This window comes from Coregonus clupeaformis, unplaced genomic scaffold, assembly GCF_020615455.1.
Source record: "Coregonus clupeaformis isolate EN_2021a unplaced genomic scaffold, ASM2061545v1 scaf0490, whole genome shotgun sequence".
In the NCBI taxonomy this organism is placed as follows: domain Eukaryota; kingdom Metazoa; phylum Chordata; class Actinopteri; order Salmoniformes; family Salmonidae; genus Coregonus; species Coregonus clupeaformis.
Genome location: NW_025533945.1, coordinates 307,063 through 328,298, shown reverse-complemented (window position 1 = coordinate 328,298; position 21,236 = coordinate 307,063). Strand labels below are relative to the sequence as shown.

Here is a 21,236-nt window from a genome sequence, read left to right as displayed (position 1 = left end):
GCAGCAGTCTGTTCAACCTCATCATCATCACAACCCTCTAGGAGAAGTTCTCCAACTCTGTCAATGAACATGTCAGATAGAAGATCATTGATGGTTTTCCTAGAGCTGGGCTTGACCACGCCCACTTCACCTGACTCTTGTGTGATTGTGAGTCATCATCACTCTCCAGGCATGCACTCACTGGCACTATAGAGAGGGGTGGGAGAGACCACCCGTTCCTCTCTTCCATGCAGCTGTAATCCTCACAGAAGGATTCCACAGAGGGCTGTGTGGAACACTCAGGAAAGTCTCCAGAAGGTTCTTGACCGCCCCCTCCGCAAGGAAGCTGTAGAGGAGCTCAGTACAGAACTCTGTGGGCAGGTCAAGGACTCCACTCAGGTTGGTGACTGTCGTGTCTGAGAAACACGTTCTCACTGACGTCGTCTTCGCCATTTTGGACTCAGGATCGGTCGCACCACGATGCGAGATCAGTTCTCAGAGAAGCGGCAGAGTGTTGGGGCTGCGAAGGAACCTCTAGGTCCTTGGAGTCCAGGAAGGCACGCATGGGAGCACTGATACTGAGAGCCTCCCTGAATGAGGTGGACCTTCTGAACTTTATGGGATTCACCATCCACGATGGAGGGAGAAGATAGGAAAGTGGCGGTATGCTGGCCTCATAATCGATGTCCTCATCACCTTGGAGGAGATGTGGTTCTTATCCACAGCTATGTCTGAGGAACATCCTGGAGGCTCTATGGTTCTGTCTGGGATCAGCTCTGAGGTCTCCATGGTTACAGATGGGATCAGCTCTGGGGTCTCCATGGTTCCATGTGGGATCTGCTCTGAGGTCTTCAGGGTGGAGTTGTCCCCCTGCACCACAGGAACCTGAGCATCCAGCATCAACCGACTCTTCAGGATCACCATCACAGAGTTGACCAGGCTTTGGCTGATTGTCTTTTCCAACTCTGACCTGGTGACCTCTTTGGACTGAACCGCACCGATGGTGTCCTTTAGGCCGTGCAGAACAACAGACACAATGTTGCTGGCTGCCAGGCTGGTAGTGGGAGTGAAGCGGCGAGAGCCTGGTGACACAGCTTCACACAGCTCTGTGGATCCAGAGGCTTCGTCCTCACCGCCCTCTGTGATGATCTCCTCCACAGCCATGATAATCCTCTGCTTCACCTCAGGGGTGAGGAGCTCGTCTGGACTCTGACTACCAGAGAGGGAGGCAGCACTCTGCCCTGATGTCTGGCTGCAGTGTGAGGAACATGACTGTCTTTCCTGTAGGGAGGTGGTGCTGTGCTGCTCAGAGAGAGAGGGAGCCCTGCCTGTCTCTTCTCCAGCAGTCAGGCAACACTGGGACTTCTGACAAAGCGGTGATGGAGGAGCCAGGGTTCTGTCATCAGTGAAGCCTAGAGACTTGTCCTCCAATACAGAGAACCTGGCGTTGCTGCATGCGCTGGTCACCGTGTCTGAGCAAATACCGCTGATGTGCTCGTCTGAGAGGAAAAACCCTGGGTTGATTCTCTGCCCAATGTCAACTGTCTCCAAGGGACTCTGACTGTCAGAGCTTTCTCTATCTGCAGCTGCAGCAGGATTCAACACCATGGGGATGTTCTTGAGAATGCCTGAGAGAAGAGCCCCCATCTCAGGGTCGCTAGTGTCTACTGATGTCATAGTCCAGACCCCTTGTAGAACCACAGCCACCACCCTGCTGGCCTTGTGTTCTAACTCAGCATCTGTCCTCACCTCTCCACCTAACAGGGATCCAAGGGGCCGTTCCCCCAGAAGGCGACCGGTAGCGTCACCCTGGCCTGTAAGGAAGCTGGACATTTTGGGGATGATTCTCAGTCTCACTGGGGAGGCACCAGAGTGTGGAGGTGTTGATGATGATGTTGATATTGATGGGGCCTGTAGCAGCGTGGCCTCTGATGGGGACCTTCTCTGTGGATCCTGTTTAGTGCTGGAGGAGGATCTGCTTCTCAGAGCTTTGCACTGGGAGATGGCAGGGAGGAGAACTTCAGTGGTGACGGTCACCACCCAGTCGATGATGCCATCCGATGCGTGACTCAGGTCCTCCAAACTAATCTGAATTTTGAAGAAAGGAGAAAATAAAAACATTTCAGTAGAGGTTCCTTTTTAACCACTGTGTTGTTGAATCAATTCATAATTTGACAACGCTTTAGTCGGCAATGAGATACATGGTAACCTTTCTCAATGTGACTTTAAGGATAGTTACTGAAATCTCTGAACTAATATCTTATACTAATAACTAATACCTTAAAGGGGCAATCAGCCGTAGAAACAATAACAAAACAGAATGCCCCTGTTTCAGTAAAAAGCTGAGGGATGGGTTTGGAGAAATGTAACCACTCTCAAATTCATAAATAGAGGATGCCAAGGACTGACCATCCATGATATCAAGACTATAGTTTTAACCATGTTTTGAGGCTGTTTGTTTACATTTACTCTGTTTACAAACATAAGAGTAAAACAAGTTCATATCTTGGGTTCTGATGGGGTACGACAGTCGAACTAAGCTAATGAGGCATTTATAACTTATCTTCTTCAAGATCAATGGGTACATATCATTAATTTATACGTCCACAAATAGATATAGCACCAGCTGATTGCCTCTATAAACTCTACATAATGGTTAGACTCACCACACCATGTAGACATTCATTCGTGATCCTCCGTTCTCTGAGATTGTCAACAGGGAAATGATGTATTTATAATTTACCCTACATACAGTAGGGTGACATGATTTCCTGTACTTTGTTCATTTGTAACACATTTCACATTAGGCTTCTTATTGTATTAAATTGAATTAAAATTTTTAAAAAATTAAATCAGGGGACTTCTTTTGTGGAGTGGTTATATACAAGAAAAAACGACACATATATTTAAAAAAAAACACAGTTAATACATACAGTACCAGTCAAAAGTTTGGACACACGTACTCATTCAAGTTTTTTTTCTTTATTTTTACTATTTTCTACATTGTAGAATAATAGTGAAGATATCAAAACTACGAAATAACACATATGGAATCATGTAGTAACCAAAAGTGTTAAACAAGTCAAAATATATTTGAGATTTGAGATTCTTCATAGTAGCCACCCTTTGCCTTGCTGACAGCTTTGCACGCTCTTGGCATTCTCTCAACCAGCTTCATGAGGTAGTCACCTGGAATGCATTTAAATTAACAGGTGTGCCTTGTTAAAAGTTAATCTGTGGAATTTCTTTCCTTCTTAACGTGTTTGAGCCAATCAGTTGTGTTCTGACAAGGTAGCCACCCATTGCCTTGATGACAACTTTGCACACTCTTGGCATTCTCTCAACCAGCTTCACCTGGAATGCTTTTCCAACAGTCTTGAAGGAGTTCCCACATATGCTTAGCACTTGTTGCCTGCTTTTCCTTCACACTACCGTCCGACTCATCCCAAACCATCTCAATTGGGTTGAGGTCGGGGGACTGTGGAGGCCAGGTCATCTGATGCAGCACTCCATCACTCTCCTTCTTGGTAAAATAGCACTTACACAGCCTGGAGGTGTGTTGGGTCATTGTCCTGTTGAAAAACAAATGATAGTCCCACTAAGCCCAAACCAGATGGGATGGCATATTGCTGCAGAATGCTGTGTGCCTTGAATTCTAAATAAATCACAGACAGTGTCACAAGCAAAGCACACTCACACATAACACCTCCTCCTCCATGCTTTACCGTGGGAAATACACATGCGGAGATCATCAGTTCACCCACACCGCGTCTCACAAAGACACAGCAGTTGGAACCAAATATCTCCAATTTGGACTCCAGACCAAAGGTTACATTTCCACTGGTCTAATGTCCATTGCTCATGTTTCTTGGCCCAAGCAGGTATCTTCTTCTTATTGGTGTCCTTTAGTAGTGGTTTCTTTGCAGCAATTCGACCATGAAGGCCTGATTCACACAGTCCCCTCTGAACAGTTGATGTTGAGATGTGTCTGTGACTTGAACTCTGAAGCATTTATTTGAGCTGCAATTTCTGAGGCTGGTAACTCTTATGAACTTATCCTCTGCAGCAGAGATAACTCTGGGTCTTCCATTCCTGTGGTGGTCCTCATGAGAGCCAGTTTCATCATAGCGCTTGATGGTTTTTGCGACTGCACTTGAAGAAACTTTAAAAGTTCTTGAAATGTTCAATATTGACTGACCTTCATGTCTTAAAGTAATGATGGACTGTCCTTTCTCTTTGCTTATTTGAGCTGTTCTTGCCATAATATGGACTTGGTCTTTTACCAAATAGGGCTATCTTCTGTATACCCCACCCTACCTTGTCACAACACAACTAATTGGCTCAAATACATTAAGAAGGAAATAAATTCCACAAATTAACTTTTAACAAGGCACACCTGTTAATTGAAATGTATTCCAGGTCACCAGGTGACTACCTCATGAAGCTGGTTGAGAGAATGCCAAGAGTGTGCCCAGCTGTCATCAAGGCAAAGGGTGGCTATTTGAAGAATCTCAAATACAAAATATATTTTGATTTGTTTAAAAAAATGTGGGTTACTACATGATTCCATATGTGTTATTTCATAGTTTTGATGTCTTCACTATTATTCTACAATGTAAAAAATAGTAAAAATAAATAAAAACCCTTGAATGAGTACGTGTGTCCAAACTTTTGACTGGTAGTGGACATACACTGTAACTGAACTTACTCAGCAGACAGTTTCTGTAGTACACTGAAGCCCTGTTGGGAGCGCTGTTTGCTGGGTTTCTGAGGATGCTGCTCTCCACTGACTCTGGATCCTGAGGTCACTGCAGCCTGACTTGTCTCCCTACAGCCAGAGGAACTGGAGGAAGCCTGGAAGTGGACAGTATCATCACTCACGGATGCATCCCAAATGGCACCCTATTCACTACTTTTGTCCCCAAATGGCACCCTATTCACTACTTTTGTCCCCAAATGGCACCCTATTCACTACTTTTGTCCAGGCCTGTTCAAAAGTAGTCAGGCCCTAGTCAAAAGCAGTGCACTACATAGTGAATAGGGTGGCATTTTAGAAGAAAAAAAATCGTGATTTATGAAAAACTATTTGCAGGGTATATAAGTTACATTTCTCAGTCCAGTCAAGTAACCCAACACTTACTTTAATGGGCAAAGGGTCAGAAAACTGCCAGTTGTAGATGAGTAAAGTGATGAGAGAGATCAAGTGCTGTCAATTACCTGATAGATAGCCAGATTACAAAACCATTTATCTGCTGTTACAACAATCAAACATCGTGGGCTACTTACAGTTCTATGCTGGTCCTCCAGCCCTAACACGTTAGGGTTTGTATCCATCATACACGCACCTGGATTTTAAAAAGAAAAGTAAATTGTGAGAAAAGCTGAAAACAAGAGAACGTCATTCATCATAATCTCATAATTCATAATTATTATTACTCATGAGTTCTCTTGAATTTCTTAATTCAGTTGTTGATCCAAGCACTTACAAATATACTTAAAATATACGAATCCACAACAGCCTACAGATAACAATATCTGCCGATGTGAGTAAAGTGATTGATAAACCTATTTTCGAATACAGTTCATGTCACTATAATTCTATTTCTATGGCAATTGCCTTTGTGACGTCACTGTTTAAACCCCAAGTGTTGGTCCCGTGCGTTCGCATTGATGTTGTGAGTAGCTTGCTGTCCATAACAAGGACAATGTAATTTTATCGGTGTGAACCCATTAGTTGAAATCAATCACCTCCCTTCAAGTCAAAAAAATGTTACGTTTCTCAGTTTAGTTTCTGATGATTCACTACTCAAATATTCCCTTATCTCCACTAGATGGCGGCAAAGCTTTGAAGTGAATTTGCCAGTGGCGCGCAGACTACATTTATATCACATGTTCCGTCTGATATCTGAATAATTACATAATTCAGCGTACAAAAACAACAACTGAATACCTATATGGTAACAGTTCCTTTCAAGGGGTCCTTGTTGCAGTGTAATTACATGTGTAACTACACTGTAACAAGTATTGTAGTTAACTGTCAAATCATAGTTGCAGTGTAATAACAACATGTAACTGGTGGTAATTGCGGTCTGTAATTACAGAAGTGTAACAACTAATGCTTGATACCGTGCTTGTTACAACTGGCAGGTTTCCACTAAATTCACCAATTTATTGTTTCGCTTCTTCTCAGCTGCATCCGATTCATTAATAACTGTGACAAAGGTTGGGATCCCTTGTGGATGCGCTGGGTGTCTGAGAGATTATAGCCTATGAGGGGTTCAACAAGCGTTCTTCTAAGATCTTCAAAGTTCTTCGAAGAACCTTAGGGTTCTTGGCACTGAAAATTGCACCCAAAAGGTTCTTCCAAGAACCCCATAGGTGGTGGGGTTAATCGAAGAACCTCCTTAGATTGTGGGGGTTCTTGCAGGAACCTAACTGCCCAACTGAAACTTTTGGATTTGAATTTGAAAGGAAAGCAGGTGCAAGAATAAGAATATGTACTGTAGGCTATAAGAATATGTTGAAGGCTAGCTGTATTGGGTGCAGATGACTGAACTTCTCACTTTTGTGTCTGTGTCTGCAGGTATACAGATGAGGAGGCATACAAAGTATGTCAATTGGAATTGGTATCAAAAAGACAAGAAAAGGGGAATGGAAAAAAACGTACATTGCACCACCTTCTAACCCTGCACCTATACACGATCCCCAATAATCCATCACCCCATCCCACTACTTTGTCCCTAAAGGATGGAACCCCTTCTCTCAAAACTTCCTGTAGATTTTCTGCACTAAAATCTCTCACACATAAATATTTATCTGCTGCTGCAACTACCACATCTATCTTCTGTCATTTCCGCTCCATTAGTGCAGTGCAGTTGATCACCATGGCTTTAAACGCAAGAAATCCAACCTTACTAAAACTCATCCTTTCTGGCTCTCTCTTCAGGCCAACTCACTGGGGGCCTCCAAGTCGAGTCACTCACCCTTGCGCTATCCTCTACTCTCTTCACTGCCTCAGCATATGTAACTTCCCACTCTTTCCAAAAATCTTACTCCTACCAGTCCAAAATCATCTCTGGTAGGATTCTCAGGGCAAACGTTGGAAGACTCCACCTCACCTTTCGCTGCAGGTATGCCAACTATGGACTGGTAGGAGTAAGATTTTTGGACTGTCTCAACTTCAGAGCGCTCAACACTGCCGACTGACTCCATTTCGAGATCATCAAGGTTCTCAAGAGAGCATAAAGACCTATACGTGAGATTACTTGGTTTGTAATCAGGAGACTTAGGTAATACACCTCAGATGAAGGTGTATACTCAGGAGACGAAACTCTGATCTTAACAGCAGCATTCTAACGCTTTCGCGTCATCGCACTTCCCTATCTCAACCAATCACGGCTAAGCAAGATTCTGTATTTTCTCCGTGGCTAAACAGCTCTGTGATTTCACATTTTATTGATATTTACAGATTACATACGAGTTTGTTATTAAGGCACATGAAAGTTCAAATGTTCAAAAAGGCATTTATGCAACAACAAAAAATGCATTTAGATGCAAAAATGTTTTTTCATGTTCAAATGCCTCTCCTGTGAAGTAGGAAAATGTGTCTTACACCCAGCTTCAAGAATCGGGGCACATATTCATTTTATTTCATTTACTATCCAGCATGAGAAGATCACATAAGGGGCAGGGATTGGAGAGTTTTGGAGTGATGATGTGTCAGAGTCATCACAGGAGGGTCACGATGACTGACAGACAGGCTGCTCCCCGGTAGCAGGAGCCCTACCCTCACACACACACAACACACACACACACACACACACACACACACACACACACACACTACAAAGCTCCCCACCCTAACCACTGCCTTCTGTTAACATTACGTCATTTAGCAGACGCGCTTCTGCAGAGTGACTTACAGGGGCAATTAGGGTTAAGTGCCTTGCTCAAGAGCACATAGACATATTTTTGACCTAGTCAGTTAGGGGATTCTTACCAGCGACATTTCGGTTACTGGCCCAACCCTCTTAACCGCTAGGCTACCTGACACCTACTTGATTAATCAGGTTGACCTCTGTAAGCCCAAAGTGTTGTAAAACAGTTTTGGCCAGTTTATCTGTCCATAGCCTTTGTAACACCTTAGCCCCTGAATGAAGGAACCTGCTTCTTGAGCCGTCTGGAATAGGAGCTTACTGTGATGCTGGCAGAGCCAGTGAAGTTTTAGCCTGATCGTGGACTGTTGTGAATATGACTGGCTATTTACTATTCACTCTAAAGTATTCACAGAGAAGGAAACTGCCACATTTAGTCACCCATCTCTGGTAGTCAAATGGGAGTCTTTATGAAGTGAATCTGAAATGCTACAATCCAAGTGAGACTCACCCTAAACATGGAGCCTGTCTAATAACAAGATGCCATTTTGTATGTACAGTTTGTATGAGTACGCATCACATGGCCACTTGTTGCTTCCATCGGACCTCAGCCCTCAAAGCACATATTGTTTAATGGACCAACACAATACATCACGTTGATGTCACTTTTAACAGGGAAAGGATTTAACCTCACAGTGACGTCTGAGTCTGTGTACACAGAGCACTAGCCTGCACTCACTCAGACCAACACCAGTTGAAGTTGTTTTCTAGTTGAAATGTAAAATGCACACATGATCCCGCTGATACAGTTTGAATTCATACTGTATTATTTGTATTTTTAACCACCATGTTTGCACAGTATTTATAACTGTCACGTTCGTTCATAAACGGGATGGACCAAGGCGCAGCGTGATATGCCAACATGTTTATTAAACGAATAAACACAACGACAAAACAATAAACTAACGATACGTGACGTCCTAAGGTACACACAACAAACCTCACACGGAACAAGATCCCACAACCCACTAGTGCCAATAGGCTGCCTAAGTATGGTCCCCAATCAGAGACAACGAGCGACAGCTGCCTCTGATTGGGAACCACACCGGCCAACATAGATCTAGAATACTAGATCCTAAACATAAAACAAACACAACAAGGAATATACACACCCTGACTCAACATATAAGCGTCCCCTGAGTCAGGGCGTGACAGTCCCCCCAAAGGTGCGGACTCCGACCGCACAACATAAACATAACAGGGTAGGGGCTGGGTGGGCATTCCGCCTCGGAGGCGGATCCGGCTCAGGGCGTGACGACCTCTCACTCTTCGCCTCCCTGTTGCGCCCCTGGTCTGGTCTAGACCGCAGCGCGTTGCTTCCCCTCTCCTTCCTCCCACTATATTCCAAGCCCTGTCTGGACCCTGGTGTGGGAGACCCCAAACCTGGAGAGGGGCTGACGTCTGGCTCCAGAGTGGAGCCGCTGACCGGAGCTGGACTGAACCCCGGTGAAGCGGATTGCTCTGGCTCCGGAGTGGAGCAGCTGACCGGAGCTGAACTGGGCACCGGTGGAGCGGACTAATCTGGCTCCGCAGTAGAGCAGCTGACCGGTGCCGGACCAGGCACCGGTGGAACAGGCACCACTGGCTTGGTGCGAGGGGCAGGAACAGGCCGGGCCGGGCTGGCGACGCGCACCACTGGCTTGGTGCGAGGGACAGGAACAGGCCGGACCGGGCTGGCGACGCGCACCACTGGCTTGGTGCGAGGGGCAGGAACAGGCCGGGCTGGCGACGCGCACCACTGGCTTGGTGCGAGGGGCAGGAACGGGCCGGGCCGTACTGGGAACACGCACCACTGGCTTAGTGCGGGGAGCAGGAACGGGCTGGACCGGACTGGCGACACGCACCACTTGCTTGGTGCGAGGAGCGGGACTGGGTTCCTTTATTAACCCCCGCTCCTTCTGCTGCCTAACCAGCTCCTCTCGCCGTGCCTCTACAGCTTCCTTCTGCTCCCTCTGAACCAATAGCCCCCGTAATCTGGTGGCCTCCTCTCCTACCCAGCAGATCCGCCCTGTCGCAGCCTCCTGCTGCCTCGTCGTCCACACCGTGTGCCCCCCCAAAAATGTTTTCTTGGGATTGCCTCTCCACCCTGATCAGGGCCTCCATCTTCTTGCCAGATCCTCTCTCATCTCCTGCCAAGACCATCCTCTCTGCTCCTCCTTGGCACACTGCTTGGTCCAGGTCTGGTGGGATCTTCTGTCACGTTCGTTCATAAACGGGACGGACCAAGGAGCAGCGTGAAATGCCAACATGTTTATTAAACGAATAAACACAACGACAAAACAATAAACTAACGATACGTGACGTCCTAAGGTACACACAACAAACCTCACACGGAACAAGATCCCACAACCCACTAGTGCCAATAGGCTGCCTAAGTATGGTCCCCAATCAGAGACAACGAGCGACAGCTGCCTCTGATTGGGAACCACACCGGCCAACATAGATCTAGAATACTAGATCCTACAACATAAAACAAACACAACAAGGAATATACACACCCTGACTCAACATATAGGCGTCCCCTGAATCAGGGCGTGACAATAACGCTACAAGGTGGTTATTTCAGGTCACTTTGTGTTATTCTACGCCAGAGCTGTTACGTCTACTCCAGCTCTGGCACTCAAAGTCACCGGTCTACTAATCACCGGTCCTGGCAACCCATCTTCACGCACACCTGGCAACCATCATTAGGCACACCTGCGCCCTATCATCAGTCACACCTGTCTTCATTACTACCTTCATTACTTAACATTTATCTAGCACTCTGTTTTGTCAGTCATCAGGTAGTATTGTTTGTGTTTCCATGTCAGACGTTTCTCTTGTTTTTTAACGTTCCATGTTCGTTATCATTAAACTCACTAACTGCAACTGCTTCCTGTCTCCCTGCGTCTACGTTACAAGAGCTGTAATTAAAATGAACCCTCAGCCACATACATGAAATGTTGACATTTGATGTGTAACACATAGTAGACTGTTTCTTTTCTGTTATAAATCTCTTCCTGCCATATAGCTAATGTAATGCTGTTGTAATATTCATGTTGGTGGTTCCTCAAATCAGATAGATTATTACTAGGAAGCAAAATTGTTAATGTATTTATTTGGTATATATACAGTGGGGGAAAAAGGTATTTAGTCAGCCACCAATTGTGCAAGTTCTCCCACTTAAAAAGATGAGAGAGGCCTGTAATTTTCATCATAGGTACACGTCAACTATGACAGACAAATTTAGATTTTTTTTCTCCAGAAAATCACATTGTAGGATTTTTAATGAATTTATTTGCAAATTATGGTGGAAAATAAGTATTTGGTCACCGACAAACAAGCAAGATTTCTGGCTCTCACAGACCTGTAACTTCTTCTTTAAGAGGCTCCTCTGTCCTCCACTCGTTACCTGTATTAATGGCACCTGTTTGAACTTGTTATCAGTATAAAAGACACCTGTCCACAACCTCAAACAGTCACACTCCAAACTCCACTATGGCCAAGACCAAAGAGCTGTCAAAGGACGCCAGAAACAAAATTGTAGACCTGCACCAGGCTGGGAAGACTGAATCTGCAATAGGTAAGCAGCTTGGTTTGAAGAAATCAACTGTGGGAGCAATTATTAGGAAATGGAAGACATACAAGACCACTGATAATCTCCCTCGATCTGGGGCTCCACGCAAGATCTTACCCCGTGGGGTCAAAATGATCACAAGAACGGTGAGCAAAATCCCAGAACCACGCGGGGGACCTAGTGAATGACCTGCAGAGAGCTGGGACCAAAGTAACAAAGCCTACCATCAGTAACACACTATGCCGCCAGGGACTCAAATCCTGCAGTGCCAGACGTGTCCCCCCTGCTTAAGCCAGTACATGTCCAGGCCCGTCTGAAGTTTGCTAGAGTGCATTTGGATGATCCAGAAGAGGATTGGGAGAATGTCATATGGTCAGATGAAACCAAAGTAGAACTTTTTGGTAAAAACTCAACTCGTCGTGTTTGGAGGACAAAGAATGCTGAGTTGCATCCAAAGAACACCATACCTACTGTGAAGCATGGGGGTGGAAACATCATGCTTTGGGGCTGTTTTTCTGCAAAGGGACCAGGACGACTGATCCGTGTAAAGGAAAGAATGAATGGGGCCATGTATCGTGAGATTTTGAGTGAAAACCTCCTTCCATCAGCAAGGGCATTGAAGATGAAACGTGGCTGGGTCTTTCAGCATGACAATGATCCCAAACACACCGCCCGGGCAACGAAGGAGTGGCTTCGTAAGAAGCATTTCAAGGTCCTGGAGTTGCCTAGCCAGTCTCCAGATCTCAACCCCATAGAAAATCTTTGGAGGGAGTTGAAAGTCCGTGTTGCCCAGCGACAGCCCCAAAACATCACTGCTCTAGAGGAGATCTGCATGGAGGAATGGGCCAAAATACCAGCAACAGTGTGTGAAAACCTTGTGAAGACTTACAGAAAACGTTTGACCTGTGTCATTGCCAACAAAGGGTATATAACAAAGTATTGAGAAACTTTTGTTATTGACCAAATACTTATTTTCCACCATAATTTGCAAATAAATTCATTAAAAATCCTACAATGTGATTTTCTGGAAATAAAATTCTCATTTTGTCTGTCATAGTTGACATGTACCTATGATGAAAATTACAGGCCTCTCTCATCTTTTTAAGTGGGAGAACTTGCACAATTGGTGGCTGACTAAATACTTTTTTCCCCCACTGTATATATACAGTGAGGGAAAAAAGTATTTGATTCCCTGCTGATTTTGTACGTTTGCCCACTGACAAAGACATGATCAGTCTATAATTTTAATGGTAGGTTTATTTGAACAGTGAGAGACAGAATAACAACAACAAAATCCAGAAAAACGCATGTCAAAAATGTTATAAATTGATTTGCATTTTAATGAGGGAAATAAGTATTTGACCCCTCTGCAAAACATGACTTAGTACTTGGTGGCAAAACCCTTATTGGCAATCACAGAGGTCAGACGTTTCTTGTAGTTGGCCACCAGGTTTGCACACATCTCAGGAGGGATTTTGTCCCACTCCTCTTTGCAGATCTTCTCCAAGTCATTAAGGTTTCGGGCTGACGTTTGGCAACTTGAACCTTCAGCTCCCTCCACATATTTTCTATGGGAATAAGGTCTGGAGACTGGCTAGGCCACTCCAGGACCTTAATGTGCTTCTTCTTGAGCTACTCCTTTGTTGCCTTGACCATGTGTTTTGGGTCATTGTCATGCTGGAATACCCATTTATGACCCATTGTCAATGCCCTGGCTGAGGGAAGGAGGTTCTCAACCAAGATTTGACGGTACATGGCCCAGTCCATCGTCCCTTTGATGCGGTGAAGTTGTCCTGTCCCCTTAGCAGAAAAACACCACCAAAGCATAATGTTTCCACCTCCATGTTTGACGGTGGGGATGGTGTTCTTGGGGTCATAGGCAGCATTCCTCCTCCTCCAAACACGGCGAGTTGAGTTGATGGGGCGGCAGGTAGCTTAGTGGGTAAGAGCGTTGTGCCAGTAACTGAAATGTCGCTGGTTCTAATCCCCGAGCCGACTAGGTGAAAAATCTGTCGATGTGCCCTTAAGCAAGGCACTTAACCCTAATTGCTCCTGTAAGTCGCTCTGAATAAGAGCGTCTGCTAAATGACTAAAATATAAATGCCAAATAGCTCCATTTTGGTCTCATCTGACCACAACACTTTCACACAGTTCTCCTCTGAATCATTCAGATGTTCATTGGCAAACTTCAGACGGGCCTGTATATGTGCTTTCTTGAGCAGGGGGACCTTGCGGGCGCTGTAGGATTTCAGTCCTTCACGGCGTAGTGTGTTACCAATTGTTTTCTTGGTGACTATGGTCCCAGCTGCCTTGAGATCATTGACAAGATCCTCCCCGTGTAGTTCTGGGCTGATTCCTCACCGTTCTCATGATCATTGCAACTCCACAAGGTGCGATCTTGCATGGAGCCCCAGGCCGAGGGAGATTGACAGTTATTTTGTGTTTCTTCCATTTGCGAATAAGCGCACCAACTGTTGTCACCTTCTCACCAAGCTGCTTGGCTATGGACTTGTAGCCCATTCCAGCCTTGTGTAGGTCTACAATCTTGTCCCTGACATCCTTGGAGAGCTCTTTGGTCTTGGCCATGGTGGAGAGTTTGGAATCTGATTGATTGATTTCTTCTGTGGACAGGTGTCTTTTATACAGGTAACAAACTGAGATTAGGAGCACTCACTTTAAGAGTGTGCTCCTAATCTCAGCTCGTTACCTGTATAAAAGACACCTGGGTGCCAGAAATCTTTCTGATTGAGAGGGGGTCAAATACTAATTTCCCTCATTAAAATGCAAATCAATTTATAACATTTCTGACATGCGTTTTCTGGATTTTTTTTTTGTTATTCTGTCTCTCACTGTTCAAATAAACCTACCATTAAAATTATAGACTGATCATTTCTTTGTCAGTGGGCAAATGTACAAAATCAGCAGGGGGTCAAATACTTTTTTCCCCCATATATGCAGTACCAGTCAAAGGTTTGGACACACCTACTCATTCAAGGGTTTTTCTTTCTGTTTTTTTTTTTTTTACATTGTAGAATAATAGTGAAGACATCAAAATGATGAAATAACACATATGGAATCATGTAGAAACCAAAAAAGTGTTAAACAAATCAAAATATATTTTATCTTTTAGATTCTTCAAATAGCCACCCTTTGCCTTGATGACAGCTTTGCACACTATTGGCATTCTCTCAACCAGCTTCACCTGGAATGCTTTTCCAACAGTCTTGAAGGAGTTCCCACATATGCTGAGCACTTGTTGGCTGCTTTTCCTTCACTCTGCTGTCCGACTCATCCCAAACCATCTCAATTTGGTTGAGGTCGGGGATTGTGGAGGCCAAGTCACCTGATACAGCACTCCATCACTCTCCTTCTTGGTCAAATAGCCCTTACACAGCCTGGAGGTGTGTTGGGTCATTGTCCTGTTGAAAAACAAATGATAGTCCCACTAAGTCCAAACCAGATGGGATGGCGTATCGCTGCAGAATGCTGTTGTAGCCATGCTGGTTAAGTGTGCCTTCAATTAACCAGCATAAATCACAGACAGTGTCACCAGCAAATCACCCCCACACCATAACACCTCATCCTCCATGCTTTATAGTGGGAACTACACATGTGGAGATCATCCGTTCACCCACACCGCGTCTCACAAATACACGGCGGTTGGAACCAAAAATCTCCAATTTGGACCAGACCAAAGGACAAATTTCCATCGGTCTAATGTCCATTGCTCTTGTTTCTTGGCCCAAGCAGGTCTCTTCTTATTATTGGTGTCCTTTAGTAGTGGTTTCTTTGCAGCAATTCGTCCATGAAGGCCTGATTCACACAGTCCCCTCTGAACAGTTGAGGTTGAGATGTGTCTGTTACTTGAACTCTGTGAAGCATTTATTTGGGCTACAATTTCTGAGGCTGGTAACTCTAATGAACTTATCCTCAGCGGCAGAGGTAACTCTGGGTCTTCCATTCCTGTGGCGGTTCTCATGTGAGCCAGTTTCATCATAGCGCTTCATGTTTTTTGCGACTGCACTTGAAGAAACTTTCAAAGTTCTTGAAATATTCCGTATTGACTGACCTTCATGTCTTAAAGTAATGATTGACTGTCGTTTCTCTTTTCTTATTTGAACTGTTCTTGCCATAATATGGACTTAGTATTTTACCAAATAGGACTATCTTCTGTATACCCCCCCTACCTTGTCACAACACAACTGATTGGCTCAAACGCATTAAGGAGGAAAGAAATTCCACAAATTAACTTTTAAGAAGGCATGCCTGTTTATTGAAATGCATTCCAGGTGACTACCTCATGAAGCTGGTTGAGAGAATGCCAAGAGTGTGCAAAGCTGTCATCAAGGTAAAAGGTAGCTATTTGAAGAATCTCAAACATAAAATATATTTTGATTTGTTTAACACTTTTTGGGTTACTACATGATTCCATATGTGTTATTTCATAGTTTTGATGTCTTCACTATTATTCTACAATGTAATTTTTTTGTACACATAAGGAAAAACCCTTGAGTGAGTAGGTATGTCCAAACTTTTGACTGGTAGTGTATATATATATATATATATATATATATATACAGTGCCTTGCAAAAGTATTCATCCCCCTTGGTGTTTTTCCTATTTTGTTGCATTACAACCTGTAATTTAAATGGATTATTATTTGGTTTTCTTGTAATGGACATGCACAAAATAGTCCAAATTGGTGAAGTGAAATTTAAAAAATAACTTGTTTCAAAAAATGCAAAAAAAGTAATAAAGGTAAAGTGGTGTGTGCATATGTATTCACCCCCTTTGCTATGAAGCCCCTAAATAGGATCTGGTGCAACCAATTACCTTCAGAAGTCACATAATTAGTTAAATAAAGTCCTCCTGTGTGCAATCTAATTGTCACATGATCTGTTACATGATCTCAGTATACATACACCTGTTCTGAAAGGCCCCAGAGTCTGCAACACCACTAAGCAAGGGGCACCACCAAGCAAGCAGCATCATGAAGACCAAGGAGCTCTCCAAATAGGTCAGGGACAAAGTTGTGGAGAAGTACATATCAGGGTTGGGTTATAAAAAATATAGAAAAAAACATTGAACATCCCACGGAGCACCATTAAATCCATTATTAAAAAATGGAAAGAATATGGCACAACAACAAACCTGCCAAGAGAGGGCCGCCCACCAAAACTCACGGACCAGGCAAGGATGGCATTAATCAGAGAGGCAACAAAGAGACCAAAGATAACCCTGAAGGTGCTGCAAAGCTCCACAGCTGAGATTGGACTATCTGTCCATAAGACCACTTTAAGCCATACACTCCACAGAGCTAGGCTTAACGGAAGAGTGGCCAGAAAAAAAGCCATTGCTTGAAGAAAGAAATAAGCAAAAGGCATGTGGGAGACTCCCCAAACATATGGAAGAAGGTACACTGGTCAGATGAGACTAAAATTGCGCTTTTTGGCCATCAAGGAAAGCGCTATGTCTGGCACAAACCCAACACCTCTCATCACCCCAAGAACACCATGTTTTTCATCAGCAGGAACTGGGAAACTGGTCAGAATTTTAGGAATGATGGAGCGCTAAATTCAGGGAAATTCTTGAGGGAAACCTGTTTCAGTCTTCCAGAGATTTGAGACTGGGACAGAGGTTCACCTTCCAGCAGGACAATGACCCTAAGCATACCGCTAAAGCAACACCTGAGTGGTTTAAGGGGAAACATTTAAATGTCTTGGAAGGGCCTAGTCAAAGCCCAGACCTCAATCGAATAGAGAATCTGTGGTATGAATTAAAGATTGCTGTACACCAGCGGAACCCAGTTTTGCCTTGAAGAATGGGCAAAAATCCCAGTAGCTAGATGTGCCAAGCTTATAGAGACATACCCCAAGAGACTTGCAGCTGTAATTGCTGCAAAAGGTGGCTCTACAAAGTATTGACTTTGAGGGGGTGAATAGCTATGCACGCTCAAGTTTTCTATTTTTTTGTCTTATTTCTTGTTTGTTTCACAATACAAATATTTTGCATCTTCAAAGTGGTAGGCATGTTGTGTAAATACTTTGTGATCCAAACACCTAAAACTTAAATTTGTCTGTCCATAACACTTTTTTCCAATCTTCCTCTGTCCAGTGTCTGTGTTATTTTGCCCATCTTGGCCAGTCTGAGATATGCCTTTTTCTTTGCAACTCTGCCTAGAAGGTCAGCATCCCGGAGTCACCTCTTCACTGTTGATGTTGAGTCTGGTGTTTTGCGGGTACTATTTAATGAAGCTGCCAGTTGAGGACCTGTGAGGCGTCTGTTTCTCAAACTAAACACTCTAATGGATTTGTCCTCTTGCTCAGTTGTGCACCGGGGCCTCCCACTCCTCTTTCTATTATGGTTAGAGCCAGTTTGCGCTGTTCTGTGAAGGGAGTAATACACAGAGTTGTATGAGATCTACAGTTTTTTGGCAATTTCTCGCATAGAATAGCCTTAATTTCTCAGAACAAGAATAGACTGACGAGTTTCAGAAGAAAGTTCTTTGTTTCTGGCCATTTTGAGCCTGTAATCGAACCCACAATTGCTGATGCTCCAGATACTCAACTAGTCTCAAGAAGGCCAATTTTATTGCTTCTTTAATCAGCACAACAGTTTTCAGCTGTGCTAACATAATTGCAAAAGGGTTTTCTAATGATCAATTAGCTTTTTTAAATGATAAACTTGGATTGGCAAACACAATGTGCCATTGGAACACAGGACTGATGGTTGCTGATAATGGGCCTCTGCACGCCTATGTAGATATTCCATTAAATATCAGCCATTTCCAGCTACAATAGCCATTTACAACATTAACAATGTCTACACTGTATTTCTGATCAATTTGATAGATAGATAGATATTTTAATAGTGTGTTATACTGTAGGATTGTATTGATGTATTAATGTTGATTGTTTTCTGCCCAGGCACTACAGATGAAAATTAGCTATCTAGCTAAATCTGGTGCAATGGCATGTTGTACATGGTCGCTGACAAATAAACATAATAATAATAATAATAATAATAATGCTTTGGTTTTAACAGTGAAATTAGAGGTCAAAGATGACTGTTTCGTAAATATCTTTAGTGCTGCTGACAATCCTCTAAGCTTTGTCCCATTTTTATACCTAAAAGGCTACACAGAGGGAGGGTGAATTAATGGCAATACAAAAATAAGAACTTTAAAGCCAAAGATTTTTACAGGGCATAAGATAATCTTAGGTTAAAGTTAATCTCTAAAATATATTCTGTATTGTCCTCAACATAAAATCATATTTTTTCCCTGTCACGCCCTGGCCTTGAGAGGACTGTTGTCTTTAGTTGGTTTGGTCAGGGCGTGAGGATCTATGTTAGAATTTCTATGTTTAGGATCTAGATGTGTATTTCTAGGTTTGGCCGGGTGTGATTCCCAATCAGAGGCAGCTGTCGCTCGTTGTCTCTGATTGGGGATCATACTTAGTAGCCTGGTTGCCTACCTTAGTTATGGGATCTTGTTCCGTGTGTAGGCTTGTATTTGTATAGCCTGAGGACTTCATGTTATGTTGTTTTGTTTATTGAGTTTAATAAACATGTTCGCATACCACGCTGCACCTTGGTCTGACCCGTCTCTCAACGATTGTGACATTCCCTGACATAAGTTACCATCAACCACCAGTTTCTGATTATGTTTGATTAAACATTGGTGAAATACGTCCACAGCAGGAGACAAGTGTGCGACAGACTTACATTTTCATTTGTACACTCTAAAAATTAGGGGGTTCAACAAGGGTTCTTCTAAGATCCTCGAAGTTCTTCAAAGAACCTTAGGGTTCTTGCCACTGAAAATTGCCCCCAAAAGGTTCTTCCAAGAACTCCGCAGCAGGTGGGGTTAATCGAGGAACCTCCTTTAGTTGGTGGGGGTTCTTGCAAGAACCTAACTGCCCAACTGAAACATTTGGATTTTAATTTGAAAGGACAGCAGGTGCAGGCACTTAACTGAAAAATGTAAAAGATCTCCTCAATTTAAGGTAAGGTTTGTCCCTTATATGATCTAAATTGATATTGTTTTATGATGATACCATCTACCTTTTCATATTTGTGCAAATCTTTCTAAAACAGAAAATGGACACAATTCAATGAATATCAATCAACAAAGAGGTAAGAATATGTAGGCTATAAGAATATGTTGAAGGCTAGCTGTATTGGGTGCAGATGACTGAAATGCTCACTTTGTGTCTGTGTCTGCAGGTATACAGACGAGGAGACATACAAAGGTATGTCAATTGGTATTGGTATGTTATGCAGATCACATGTACCATCCTCCTCCCTTAACTCTTCAATGAAAATCCCATAGGCCTCTACATTATGGACCTTGTATGTGTGTGAAAACCATTATCCAAATAGTTTTTTCCATTCACATTTACCACAAAACCAAGGAATGAACACTCTCGTGTGCATGTTTTTGTTAAACATCGGTATAATTACAATTCTTTGGATTCACAGACTTCACCCGCCCTATACCTCTGATGTATATAACAGGAAACCTGTTCGATCACCATGCACTGTAAAATCAATATTGGCTATGGATACGGAGAACATCAACACATTAACATCAACATGTCAGAGGATATACCCATTGGACTTGGGGCTCTGCTCGAGTGTACCTCATATTTGGATATTTCTATTCTGCTTTGCCACTAAAATCATAATAAACACTGACAACTAAAATATTGTGTTATTGTTATGCATATTAATAATAATAATAGGGGGAGGGGGGTAGTTCAAAAAGGTTCTTAGAGGAACCATTAAAAAGGGTTCTTCGAAGAACTTATAGGGGTTCCCCCACAGTTTCAATTTGAAAAACCCCTAAAGTAAACTTTTATTTTTTAGAGTGTAGTGTACTATAATGACATAATCATCATGTTCTGTCCCCTATCTCCTCCAGCTGTTGGGAGCTCAGTACAGTACATTAATTACACACTGTGGGCTTTCCCTTCTTTCCCCTCTATTCAACACAGAGTAGCTGTGTGGCCATGACTACGTCCCAAACGGCACCCTATTCCCTTAATGGGCACAACTTTTGACGAGAGCCTTCCAGGGCCCATAGGGCTCTGGTCAAAAGTAGTGCAGTATAGGGAAAGGGGTGCCATTTGGGACACAAGCACCATCCGACCACGGTCTGGCGTGTTTTAAAAGTAGGAAGCGTTAAGAAGCTTTGGGAGCAGAGCTGCAGAATAGCCTTGGTCAGGTCAGCAGCAGGTTGGACACGCTTCTGTCAATTCCGGAGAGAGAGGCAACGGCTCACTTGCCCAGGATTAACTGGGATAGAGAGAGGATTACACTCTTCTCTCCTTTCTTTCCTGCTCGCTACGTCGTAAAAGCACGGACCTGTTACCAGCGGATCCCCCGGGAATTCTATCTCTGCGGCAAAAAATTTCATTTTTAATTTTATTACATTTTTATTTGTTAATTTCTCTCTTTCCAAGGTCTGGGTTGGGGTGAATTTCCAGCAGTCAGTGCTGGGATATCACCATGAGGCAGGCTGTGGAGGCCGAGGTGGTGATGTCTTCCCCTAGACTGGGTGACCATGGTCAGTAATAGGAAACAGCTTTTCTCTCAACCTCTAGCTGATGACAATGCACTTCTCTCCTGTATGTTGTGATAATCCTATGGCTGTTTATCTTTATGATTATGTTTATGTTGGTGTTTTCCTCCAGGCCTGAGGCAGATCCTGTCTGACGTGGTAGAGGAGGTGAAACATTCCATCAAAAAGGAAATCAATGGGGGCA

General features: G+C 43.6%; 1 protein-coding gene across 1 annotated transcript; it reads right to left on the bottom strand.

The window, feature by feature from the left end:
• Positions 1–439: 439 nt before the first annotated feature.
• On the bottom strand, positions 440–7,191 carry LOC121540888. The gene is made up of 6 exons (XM_045215622.1): positions 7,098–7,191; positions 5,266–5,324; positions 4,688–4,833; positions 2,646–2,682; positions 676–2,067; positions 440–592 (listed from the first exon to the last, which is right to left on the bottom strand). Exons 1-6 carry the CDS (start codon positions 7,189–7,191, stop codon positions 440–442), a joined length of 1,881 nt encoding a protein of 626 aa, XP_045071557.1.
• Positions 7,192–21,236: the final 14,045 nt, after the last annotated feature.

Coding starts and splice junctions, on each gene's coding strand:
- LOC121540888 (XM_045215622.1), bottom strand. CDS start 7,191: ATGGAGTCAGTCGGCAGTGTTGAGCGCTCTGAAGTTGAGACAGTCCAA. Junction 4,834..5,265: donor TGGAGGACCAGCATAGAACT/GTAAGTAGCCCA, acceptor GTCCACTTCCAG/GCTTCCTCCAGTTCCTCTGG. Junction 2,068..2,645: donor ATGAATGTCTACATGGTGTG/GTGAGTCTAACC, acceptor TTCAAAATTCAG/ATTAGTTTGGAGGACCTGAG.